The sequence below is a fragment of the Xylocopa sonorina genome, chromosome 12 (genome assembly GCF_050948175.1).
Source record: "Xylocopa sonorina isolate GNS202 chromosome 12, iyXylSono1_principal, whole genome shotgun sequence".
In the NCBI taxonomy this organism is placed as follows: domain Eukaryota; kingdom Metazoa; phylum Arthropoda; class Insecta; order Hymenoptera; family Apidae; genus Xylocopa; species Xylocopa sonorina.
The window spans coordinates 5,131,087-5,144,224 of record NC_135204.1 but is presented as its reverse complement, the minus strand read 5'-3'; the positions used below and the strand labels follow the sequence as shown (position 1 = coordinate 5,144,224).

Sequence of the window (13,138 nt, the reverse complement as noted above, 5' to 3'; positions counted from 1 at the left end):
TTCATTTTCTTAATTAAACGGCTGTTTCCTGTGAACGTGTGTTTCGCGTGAATTCAGCGAAGCTTATTGATGTTCTTAAACGTACAATACGATAAAACTTATCGTTTAATGTGACATAAGCGAATTTATCTACGACATGGTTCCATTAATAAATTTCTGATGCAATTCCTAGAACAATTATTTAAACGATTATGATAATATTCCCTTAATGATTCTTGAATAATTACAAAAACGTTACTCTTGTAACATTTACTTCCAAATATCGCAACGAACAAGAGAACGAATTTATAATAATCTTCTTATTAGTAAACGTTTAATAAATCTCGACTAAAACAATCTTCAGGAACGAATAATTTCTCGTTAGCAATCTTATGACATTTAGATTGCTCAATTTAAGTAATTTAAGTGTCTATCACCGTGGACAAGTATTTAATATACATCTCTATACAGTGTCGATGCATTAGTGTATAGATTGCTTAACGAAATTTATGGCGACGGTTGATATTCGCAAATATTAGCTGAAAGGTGTCGCATTAACAATAAACGAGTGGAGAGTCGCGAAGATAAATGTGATTGAAGTGTTTGGCTTTCTCAATAGCTAGATTAGTGTCGATTTGTTTATAAAAATAACGCTACCGCGGTTGGCGAACGTTATACAGGCTGGTGGTATCTAGATTGCCACGATAAGAACGTTTAATTATCTTGCGGTTGGTAAGTGTTTGGCATTTATAGTTCCGATTATAAGGATCGCGCGAGTACCTTAAGAGCGCTGCTATTATGCGGGCCACTTGTGAATTGATAAAAAGTGAAATCGCAAGCTTCTATATCAGATTAGAGCGCGGAAGGTACTTGACACGGTTCGTCGTGAAAGGTGACACCCGAAAACGAGGCACGGGGGAACAACGAAACGAGCCTCGAGTCGAATTTCGTGTGCGATCGCGACGCTCGTCCTTGAGGCGCACGGAGACCAATCGATCCGAGAGCGGATCTAACATAATCCACGACATTCTGATTTAATTAAGAGAACGATGTGTAAAGAGGCGCGCGGGAAACTTTGACGAGGTTAGATTGAATAATTAATTTCTGATGTAACGGCAGAGAAATTTTGTCTCGCGCGGAGATTAATGTACGGTCGACGAGAAAAATTAAGTGGCAAGACCTCGCGTTATTCAATAACGACAGGATCGAGCTAATGCTCTTCTAAGAATACGATTTTTTCGTACACGCGTTCAAATTATTTCAAGCGTAAAACCATTTTTTTTTTGTAATACAAGCGTAAAAATTCGTATGGAACACTTTAAAATTTGAACTGGAAATAAAAGGCGTGCTATTTGAAAATATGATTGCGAGCCAATCCTTTTGTAGCTTGTGTATATAAGTAAAAAAAAAGGAAAAAACACAATAGACGTGTATTAAATTATTTTTAAACACGACTTTCATTCTGAACTTTTGTCAGCAAGTGTTAATCGCCGCCACAGTAAATCGAGGCTAATTATTACACAAGTCCTGCTTGTATATAGGTCGAGTGGACTTTAGTACAATCGAATAGCAATATTTATGGAACTAATCAACCAAACTCGATTCGAGATACCTCGAGTCCAGCCGCGTGACGAAATGTGACACTGGAGGGTTAATTGTAAATGGAATGCGATGATTTTCGGCAACGATTTCTAATTTAACAAGAGTTACATCATTAGAAAGCGTGGGGACTTTGGCTACAGTTGTTTCTCAGGTTCAACTTGTCCACTTCCTCGTGGAATCGAGAATATTTGCCAGAAAGACGATACCAAAGCAATATACATTGTAAATAATGCAAAACTGTAGTAGGAAATTTGTTAAATAAACACTTACATTTGGAGAGAAAATTCTAAAAATATGATTAACATAGAATTCATATTTTTATCAGAAATTTGGTCGATATCAGACGGCGAGGTTTCTCGATTTAAAACGTCCGTTTAATTCCCTAATAAAAAGCGTCTCGCGTTTTAAAATGAAGTCGACGGTGGCACCTGAACCTTTCAAATAAACGAATTCCAAATTCATGACAGAGTTACTTAAAGTGTCGCATCACAAGCTACGTCCATTATAATTAACAACTCGCGTGCAGCGGACTTTTAAACTCTCTCGACGAACCTCTTTTCTTCCAATACCAATTCGAAATTTAATTTCATAAATTACCGCGACGAAATCGTCCGCTACTATTTTCAGAGCATTAATTAAAAGCAAAAGTAATGTAACGAATCACTAGTAATTATTATACACGTGAACATTCGACTTTGAATAAAATAAAATCAAACAAAATAAATATAAATCCTAACAAAGTGTCGAGTTAACGTCAGGATAACGATAAAACAATCGAACACCTAATCTCACTTCCACTTCCCAGCAACGAATTACATATAACGAACAAAAAAAAAAGAAATCGATCAGCATTGATCGTCAATTGTCTCAGACGAGTTTCGTGCGGTTTGCGAGGTTGACATAATGGCCGATCGAAGTGTTAGAAAAAAAAAAAACGACTACCGTTACGGAACGAGCGTTAGACAGGAGAGGAAGGGAAAAAAAAAAGAAAAGAGGAAAGATAGTCTGTCGCTGGACAGAGCAAACGGTCGCGCGAGGAACGCAGGTATTTCCGTCCGTGGCACGCTCAGAAGGCGGGCATTTAAACGTGTGTATGCCCGTAGCCAGGCCAGACTACATTGTCAGCGTGGCTGGAGTCACGTTGAAAGGAAAAATGAACGTGGAATCGTACAATTCGATCCGGAAGCGGGGAATTCATTACCATAACCGTCGAAGGAAGTCTGCAGCGGTGGCGATTACACGACAAGAATCTAAGGAGAGCTACCGCTTCGTTTCGTCGCTGTCTAAGGCGATATCTCTGCCTCCTTTTATTTTATCATTAATTTTATTAGAAATTCTGTGTCCCTTCTATGATATTAAAGTTATGATTTAATTGAAATTAGTGGAACGTTTCGATACTGAAACAGTTTTCTGAAAAAGTTTTGTTGGAAGCATTTTAGATTTTGAAATTAGTGGAATAAGATTGACTATAATAAAATTGAAAAAGTTATGAATCTTTTTACAAACTGGATGAACATTTTAGATTTGAAATTAGTTGTACAAATTTTATAATGCAATATTCAAACTTGCATTTGTCCTTTGCGATTAATTTAAAGGTCTCAGGAATTTTCCTGAAAATTTTTAGAGAATCCAGATTTGTGAATTTAAATGTCGCATAGAAATTTTCAAAATAGTTACACGTACGATGTAATTTCTGTCCCAAAAACGTCACTTTCAGTCCATCTTTACAACAATAAAAGCATTCTGAAAATGTTAACATTTATCTCGCGTTCCCGTTCAGGCCTCCCAATTGCAGCCACTTGAGCTTTCTGAAGCTTCAAAAATAAACCCAAAGGTATATATTCATAGGTTCGATCGGGTCCTCCGCTTTCCACGAAATCGACGACCGAAGATTCATTCCCTCGCCTCGCGAAAAGGTAAGAAGATAAAAAAAAAAAACAAGAAGAAATCCAATTATCTGATCTCTGATCGAAAGAAGCGGCGGCCACGAATGCGCGACGAAGTAACAAAGCGTTAATTATGAAAATCGTGCTGGCTTATCGGTAGGTATTTCGCAGGGCGCGATGACGTAACCCGTTGATGAGCGATCGCGTTGGCGCGGTCCGTTTCGTCGGTGACGGCGGAAAACGGTGCGTGGCCGCGTCGCTAGCAAAAGCGGCGGCGCACCTCTATACGCAACGAGCGTGGTTTTTTAAATTTTAAAGGGACCAGAGACGCGCGTTGCGACGTCACGGCCCGTCTCCCCCTACCGCGCGTCCAAAAATAAGCTAACTTTCCGTTGCGCGACTTTCCACGCGCGCCACCCGGTCGAGAAAAAAAGGAAAGAGCCGATACGCGTGAGATCCGCTCGAACCTGTTCGATACCGTCGCTCCTGGGACGCGACACACGGAAACGAGCCGAGCAATTTTTCGTCACGCGATCCCTTCCAGACGAAACAGCCGACTGCGCTTCTTCAGCTCTGCGAAAGAGCTGTTAAACGTTCCAGACGATGAACAAAACGCGGCGCGTACTCGCTGGTGCTCGCACTTGCTCAACGATCCTCGCAGGCGAGAATTCGGATCGATTCCCGTTTCCGTTGGGATCGTTCGGAACGCCGCTAGATAACAATGTTATTGTTGATAAATAATTGAATGGAAAGTCCACGTCTCGCGGGAGATCGTCGCGTAGTATTACGTAACGCGAGTGTTTACTGGTAAAACCGTTAAAAAGCACAGCGATAAGCGGAATGTACGCACTTGCGTTGCGCGAGCGAGACGTGTGGCGCTCTTACGTTGCGATTTGATTTTTATTTAAAACGCCGCGTTTCCAGGTCAAGGCACCGGGCGTTAAGTAAAATACGTGTTGCATAAGAATAATTCCGATCTCGATCGATATGTATACAATTAACAATTAATCCGCGATTACGCGAGAAAGAGATACTGTTACTGTAGAAATGAGAAACTCGCGTGATTATGCCTGTCGAACGTTTCAGTGGACAGAGAGATTCAACAACTGCTGTTGTCAGCACCTTTTGGAAACATATTGAAGTTCAGAAACGTAAAAACCATCGAATTGAAACATCCAACGCAACGGTACACGCAGCCTGCATAATCGTCCAACAACGCAACCCTTACGATTCTCGAAAAATGTAGGATCGTCCAGGAAACAGCGACGTTTCGTCGCAATTATTTCGTCCGAATCGCCACGACAGAACCCCCCTGGAATGAGCGGTGACGTTTAAAGGACAGTGCGTGGAATTTCCGTGTAACGGTACTGGAGAGGGGCGGGGTAGAGGGTCGAGAGGGATCGGTTTACGGGTAAATTTTGGGAAATTCAAGGGCGACACGTGGACCGGAAACGGTTGCTCACCTCCAACATCCACTCGGCGACGATCTTGCGCATGAGCGGCGAGATGTCCCTCTGCACGCACTCGAAGTAAGAACTGCTGGGCGCGTATCTCTCCTCGGTTTTCAACAGATTCTGCAGCACACGGTCGTCGCCAAGTAGGGCAGGATCGGCGTACGCTCTGCACTCGGGCTCAGTGGTCTCGCAGCAAAGCAGATCCATGTTCCCGTGGCGTTTCTAACCTCTCGAGCACCGCCGCACACCCGCACCACGCACGACAGAGAGCGCCCGGCCAGCAGCCTCTCCTCTCCTTCCTGCCTTGCTACGCTGTCCAGGCTACGCTCCCGCGATCGAAGGCACTGCTGCGATGTCAAAACCTCGACGTAGACACCGTAACAGACTCTGGCCGGGTCGGGCGTTTTTCTCCTCTCCTCCGTCGTCTCTCTTTTTTCCCTTCCGTCCCTTCTCACCGCCGTCGTCGCCGTCGTCGTCGTCCTCGTCGTCGTCGCGGTGTCACTTTATTCACGTGCCACGTTGCCAAACCGTTTTTCGCCGGCGCGACCAGACGGAGCATGCACGAATCGATCGTAAAGATACGGCAGAGAAGTTCACACGAATTCGCGGCACGGGAAGACGCTGGTCGTCGGGGCACTGAACACTTCACAAAAATACAACGTTACCTGTGCACGCGTATTCGATGCGTACGCGTGTGTACATATACACGTAGGGGACCTTGGTTTCGGGCAATGACTCCTAATATCACTCACCTAGAAGTTTCGTTTACCAATCGAAAACAAATGTACACGTATGTACGTACGACACGGGACACGGCGGCTAGGCGACGTAAAAAAAAAAAAAAATCAGGACCCGGTGTTACAGGCTTCTTTCCCCTCTGCTACATGCACAACACACTTTCCTCCCCGTCTCTGACGTTCACCCGTCTGACGTGACTGTCGAGTCGTACCAATGCTCGCCTCCCCGTCTTTGGCTTCTCCTCTGTGTCCTTTCCTCTGTGCGTATCCCTGGAGGTCGTGTCGGAATCGCCTCTCGATCGAGCAACGTGGAATTAACGGGGGCGAACAATATCGTGACGCGCACTTTTGTCGAGCAAGAAAATCGTTCACCACGCAGGATTCTGTTCGAATAAATAAGCGTTAATTGTTCGCGTACCGCCGATTAGTGTCCCAGTACGAGTATCGTGTGCGTGCAGCTCGACGGCGTTGCGATAGGCGGTCGATTACGCGAGAAAACCGTTTCCCTTTTCAAACAAGTCTGCTTACGGTCGATTTAAATGTCCAGCGATGCGAACGCAGTCTTATTCACTTTCTCACGATCCGACACTGGCGACTTACCAGGTCAGAATGCCGCCGATCTTCCTGCCGTGGTTCGGTCTTCTCCGGCCCGTCCTATCCGAAGGGGTGGTAGGTGCGTCCCCACCACCGCGGCGCCAAACGGTCACGTGACCACGGATCGATCCCTACCACGAAGGCGCCAGCGTGTCACGTGAAACGTAACTGTCCCCCCACCACTGTGCGGCATGACTGGGCGCCAGTGCCGGATTCGCATCGTGTAACAGGAACCCAGCGCGACTGCCACCTACAGGGTCGCCACCTTCGGTGTTCTCGTGTTATTTCCAGGGACGACCACGAGATCCACGAACCCGTGGCGCGACTCGACCAGTGTTTTAACCTGACATCCTCGAGGCCTGGCACGATGACCTGCGACGGATATCTGTGAACATGAATGATTTTCTTAGCCCGTTCTTTCAGTGCCGTGGAATAGTTCATCGATTCCGCTGGAGCCTGCGAACAGGTGGAAATGTTCTGTCCGTGGGTTTTTTGCTTTTAAATGGTTGGACAAAGGGAATATGCGTGTGTCTGAGAGTGGTTTTAAAGGGCGAGGATTTGTAGAAATTTTCTTTCGTCGATGATAGAGTTTGTGGTTTTCTTCTGAGTTGTTATGGAAAATAGTTTTTGAGATTTGTCGCGTTTTGTGTTACAATGAGGAAATAGATAGGTGGTTTTGAATGGAAAATGGAATTGATTTTAAGGAAATAAGTATGGCAAATTGTTCATTGTTATGAATGTTTCGTTCTTTTTTTGTATTTATTTTGTTGTTTGTATCGTTTCTTTTTCCTTATGCTATCAATACCACGTGGACGTTATATAAGAAACCTTTTCCTCTGAACGAACATGAGTCACTGAGAAACCAACAAGGCGTAACCTGTTGAAAAGAAGTCTCGAAAGCATCCAACTGTCCCCACGTAATTAATATTTTAATAAACGTAAAAGTGAACATAAACAATCGTCTTCGCTTTATTTCCTATACGTTCTCTTATTCGATGATAAAAAATAATTTCTAATATTAATTCTGTGAAATGAGATGCCTTCGAATCGACCTACCATTCTTTGTCTACTCGTAAGAAGACTTTACGCTGAATATTATCCAATGGAATTTACAGTTGTACCCGATAACACGATCCTCGAAATAAGCGACCACGTTTAAACGTCCATTTAATAACGTGGCATAGGGTTCCATGAGATCACGATCCGATATTGACTCGAGAGAGTTCGGACAAGTCCGGACTCATTCGTTTCTATTCGTTCGTGTACAATGTAGAAATTCTCCGCGTGCTCTTTGCTATCGAAATTTAAGCTCTTTCTAAGAGTGTCTTAATATTCCTCGACCATATTTTGTACTGAAACGACCGATTAATCGTCCGTGGAAAAGTTTGTTACGGAAACCCCTGTAGATAGTCGATGGAAAGCCCCGACGAATCCCTTCGCAGCCAATAAAAAACAATTTCTCAAGGTGTCCACGGTACACGTGACTAGAAACAAGAAATTCCATTCTTTTGTCGAGAACAGATCAAGATAGTGAATTATAAATACATCCTAGACATATGTGAAATGAACGATCAAAAGATATCCGATTGGTTGAGAATCGTAAACCGGTGAGATCGCGAGGGATTAAGGAATATGGACGCCGCCTTGGGTTTTTTAAATAGCACGCCATATTTTGCCCGATGAGATAATAGTCTTTATTCCAAACTAAATTACTACACGTGTGGAGAAAATATGAAATCGTCCAACTCTACGACTGTGAACTGCAACAATAAGGACTGCCTTCAAATTTTTCATCAGAGCAATCTTTCTATTAAGTCCTGTATTTCATTCCCACGATAACATATTTTTGCAAACATGTCGTTTCAGCTATTATACGATACGAAATATAATGTACCACAATCTATTAGAATCACTGTCTAATTGTTAAAATAGATACAAGATTGTACAAGTCCATTTCTCTCTGACTACGCAGACATCAATTTCCACCCCTCACGTGACCACGTTTCTACTACCACCCAGATTTTCTTACAGTTCTACGTTTAAACAAAAAGAAGTTCTCTTCCTACAAATCTTAACCAATATATACTAAAAAAGAAAAATTCGATGTCCTTTTAAAAGTCACATACCCCACCACTCGCCATTCGTAGCTCGAATTTCGCCTTCGACCAAACTGCAGGAGGAACAAAACTCTAAAGTAAAATTCCAACAAAGCGTGCTCTGGCGGTACTTCCTGACTAGTCGTGTTATTAGAAGGTTGATAACAAAAATTCGTTCGCCGATCTCGCTGCGCAGGGGCACCGCTCGCGGATCGTTTGTACTATCATTGCTGCGGAACATAGAATCGCATTATCGCCAACGGCTCGAGGAGCCGTGCACGCAGAGGTCCGTGCGCTTTTGCTCCCTCTCTCTCTCTCTCTCTCTCTCTCTCTCCTTCGTTCGCGTTTTGGCGATCGAACGAGCCTCTATATCGCCGCGCGGCTTCTTCGTTCGTTTGAGCCGAGAAATTTCTGAAGCGTGTAGGTACAGGGAAAATAGGGGCCGCTTCCGGCGGGTAATTTGAACGGGCCGTGGAGAAAGAAACGGCCCGTGTAGGAGTGGGAATGTCCTTCGTGCACGAAACTCGCGGGTTCTCTCCGCTCGTTTACGCGTAGTACGCGTTTACTACGGCGTCGTACGCGCGTGCAACTTACGCGACCGGATGTTGCAGCGCGTACCAGACGACGTCGTAACGACTAAACAATAAGCTGGAGTACTACGCCCGAGTAAGTTGGACTGATCACGGCCGCGTCGTATTAGGGGCACGATTGAAACCGGATATCTGGCTATTCGCGTGATCATCGATACGGTGATTGGTCGAGCGTTTAGGGCGAGTACACTACGTATCGCCATTGAAAAGTATTCATGGAAATTTAGTTTAATTACAACAGATTACTCTGTTTTGTTACACTATCGGAGAACACGTCTGGTCAATAACTTACTGAACATTATAATAATAATATAAATGAATTTAATTATAACAGATTACTCTGTTTTGTTACAGAGTTGGAGAACACTTTTGGCCAATAACTTACTAAACATTATAATAATAATGTAAATCAATTGACTCTGGCAAAATGTATAATATTGAATGAGTAATAATAATCTACGTTACAATGCAGTTTTCATGAGATTAAAAGCAACCTGACACATTGAATTATTTCTAAAGTTTTATTACTCAAGATAAATCTGAAATACGCAAATCTGCAAGTTAGATGAAAAATCAAATTCTACAGTATTGAGTGGTAACAGAAAAGAAACTATGAACGTGAAATAACAATCGTTGCACCTCGAAGGGATACGAACGCCATTTAATGTGGTGGGTTTAAATGGCGGAACAGAGTGAATGGACGAATGCTATTTAATTCATAAGGCAACAGCGCAATTATCTATGTTGTTAGTACTAACTGGAATTAGCGTGATGGAGGCAGCCACGGTCTGCAATACTAGACGCGGTGTAACAATCGTAGTTTAATGCATTATTGTTATAGTCACGGCCACAGCCACGGCCACGGTCACGGTAAGTGTCGTGACAGTGATAAGTGGTAGCGACAGTGATGAAGTCGCGATCACATTACGACTGCCTCGTGATTGAGTTCGGATAAACTTGCAATCAAGTCGTTATTATAAGCCATAACCAACTTGTGACTTCAATCCAGCTACTGGTACCACTGCAAAACTGTCATTAAAAACTATCACTTGTTTGCCTTCATGTTACAAATTAATTTCGATAGTAATAATAATAATGGATATTTAATATGCTTTAATTATAGCGAGTGGTAATTGCACTGGTAATGTCGAAAAGACCATAATGGTCATAATATCTAATAATATATATTTAATTGTTTAATTAGGAGCATAATCAAATAAAGTTATCCTCCCTGATTCTTTAAAATTATAAGTAATTATAATGCAATATAGTTATGATAATAACGCAATAATAATGTTAATGTAATGGAGAATAAAACAATACAAATCAAGGGTACAACGGATTAGAAAAATGGAGAATTTTGAAATTACCAATAGAGTTAATAAAAATTTTAATATTAGCAATAGCAAGGAATACGATGAAAATTAAGTGAAATGAAAAGTTAAACATGATGATTACAGTGTTGTAAAAAATGTTTTTGTTAATGCATTTTATAGCAAGAGCCGATATTTATCTCGACGCTCCCTGTCGTGCCAATTATATTAAACATCAGACTGGTTGCATTAATTAACTAAAATCATTAACAATAACTTCTTTCACTTTCAGCCGTAGATGGTATCGATCGAATTTGAAATTCAAATTGGGCACACGGTTGCATTCATTAATTTTTCCCGGCTTTCGACGGTATTAGTTCACGTTAATTAGAGTTGAGCGTTATGCCTAGCGTGCTGATATTAATTTCATTCTGCGTGGCTCCAGAAACATCCTGTACGGTTTCAGGAACGATATTTTAACAATGAATGAAGCGGCGTTATCGTTTTCGCTGATAAAACCGCGCGTGCACTTTATTTGATACACACAATGTTAATTAATCTGAACGAGTATAGGCATAGTTGCAACACGCTGTTATTCATTGCGATCGATGAAATGTTGTTCACGTGTTTGCTAATTTTTATTACGCACAGATATATAATAATAACAATTAATACAAATCGAAATTATTTTTTTATTTTAATTTGTACGATAAAAATTTGTAAATGTGCGTATAAAATTGAAACGATAATATATTGGATTATGCGTTTATGTTAATTATTATATTATTTTTTAATGCGAATTTTAAATGTTTACAATTCGTGTCATGCAAGTGGTGTACGAAATAAACGGTGTCACCGACAATGTCTTATTTAAGAAAATATTAATGAATCGTTACAATTACTCTTTGCGTGAACGTAGCAATTAAATACGATAATAGGTTCTTTAATTTCGCGGGCGCTCAACTATGAATCATTGTGGCGGCTCCCCGTATAAGCAGGTCACTAATTGTACATAACTTTTATTGCCAAGCAAAACGATAGCGATGACGTAACACGTATTTTTAGCGACCAGTAATTATACTATCTCTCATATACGCGTAGAAGTTTTCACAACCACTTTTCGGACCAAAAACGAACGACGGATCACCGCGATGTCTACCCTTTTCTTTTCACGATGAACTTTCAAAGTTGCACAGCAAAGGACGTTGCGTTTAATAGCAATAGAAATTGCCAATTGATAGTACAATGTGTTCTGAAGGTTAGTGTTATTCTTTAACAAAAAGGGGACTTTGCACGTTTTCTACAAAAATAAAATGTTATATGTAAAAGTGTAGAAAATGTAGATAACACAAGTTGCTTGAAGAATCAAACCAGTGCTCTGTTTTCAGATAATTCTCAGTATGAATATTCACACCAACGCCCATATGGCTCACAGAAGTGCAAAATTCCTGCAGCCATAAAGCAATCCGTAGGGCCCTACTTCCGGCTCGAATGGTCCACAGAAAACCGGAAAATAATAAATCAATCAGTTCTCGACGTTCGTCTGGTTTGTAAAGTTGCCGTGTTAAAAACAGAAATTTCAAATGTAAATCTCTAAACAACACATGTGTCGCCTATCATAAACTCGAGGCAGTCCTTCTGAAAAGTACTGAAAAAAGTGCTACCAGTGAAGTTAAGAACAAGTTCGAAACAAGCATTATAGTCGCGTCAAGAATTCGACGGGACCCCTGTATTTACCACAAATCTTTTCCTGTACCTCTCATTAAAAACCTGTTCAGAATAATTAACAATATCTGTTGGAGGTAGTCGCAATTTGTACGCGGTAACTTTGTTCCAGAGAAAGTACGAAAGCTTTAAGTCGGTGGCTAACGCCGTTGCCACAATTCAACTGCCAATCTCCGATTACCACAATGTCGAGATAACCGCTGCTAATTAACAGACGGTTAACGAAATCCTACAAGGAATCGAGGAGGGCCAGCGAGCTCCGCCAGCGGGCGCGCGACAAAGTGGCCAACGTTGCAACCAGTTGCACCACGTGGCCGCGGCGTCAGCCTGAAGATTTATACGGGTGGAAACCCAGGCGAATATCCTCGCCTCCGGCTGGTTTAAATGGCATCGAGGCGGTTCTGTACGCACTCTCGCTGCGCTAGTATTTAATTTCACTAGAGCATGAATGTTCCGGTCGGTGCTTACCCATCTTATACGACACGCCTCGGGACTTCTTCCCCTTCGAAATCGGCCTCGAAACTCTTTCCACAGTTAACCACGCCACGGATTTATCCGTCTAATATGATCCACTATGAAACGACCTATCGAAATTTTGTTTGAGGAGTTTGACAACAGCGGTGAGTTTGAAGGACTCTGATCGGTGCTTTCTGGGAGTTGGCGAACGCTGCACCTTTATTATTGCTCGACTAACCTAACCTAACTTAACCATATTGCAGATCTATAGTTTTAATATGATCTGAGGCGAATTAGTACTTGAAGATTAGATTATATTGAAGATTAGAAATTGTAGGGTTTCTAGAAGATAAATTAAAAGCTAGTAGTGGTTAGATGTTCATCATTGTTCGCATCACCTACGAATCTATTATTTTAATGCGATCTAAGGCGAATTACTTTGGAAATTGAGCTTAAGTCGAGGATTAATGATGATAATGTTTGCTGAAGAAACGTCAGGACTTTCATCAGCTTTTCTGGAAGATAATAAAGATAGAAACTTTGTTGTTTCTCATGAAGATTAGGTTATATTAAAGATTAGCAATTGTAGGGTTTCTAGAAGATAAATTAAAGCTTCGATCAAAGCTAGTAGTGGTTAGATGTTTATCATTGTTCGCATCACCTACGAATCTATTATTTTAATGCGATCTAAGGCCAATTACTTTGG

General features: G+C 41.7%; 1 protein-coding gene across 1 annotated transcript in view; it reads right to left on the bottom strand.

Moving 5' to 3' along the window:
* Cycd (cyclin D) overlaps positions 1-5,675 on the bottom strand; it is a 54,381-nt gene extending 48,706 nt beyond the window's left edge. The window contains exon 1 of the mRNA XM_076905435.1: positions 4,931-5,675. Within this exon, the coding sequence (XP_076761550.1) occupies positions 4,931-5,128 (198 nt within the window). The 5' untranslated portion in view covers positions 5,129-5,675. The remainder of the gene's footprint in view (positions 1-4,930) is intronic.
* Between the last annotated feature and the right edge of the window lie 7,463 nt (positions 5,676-13,138).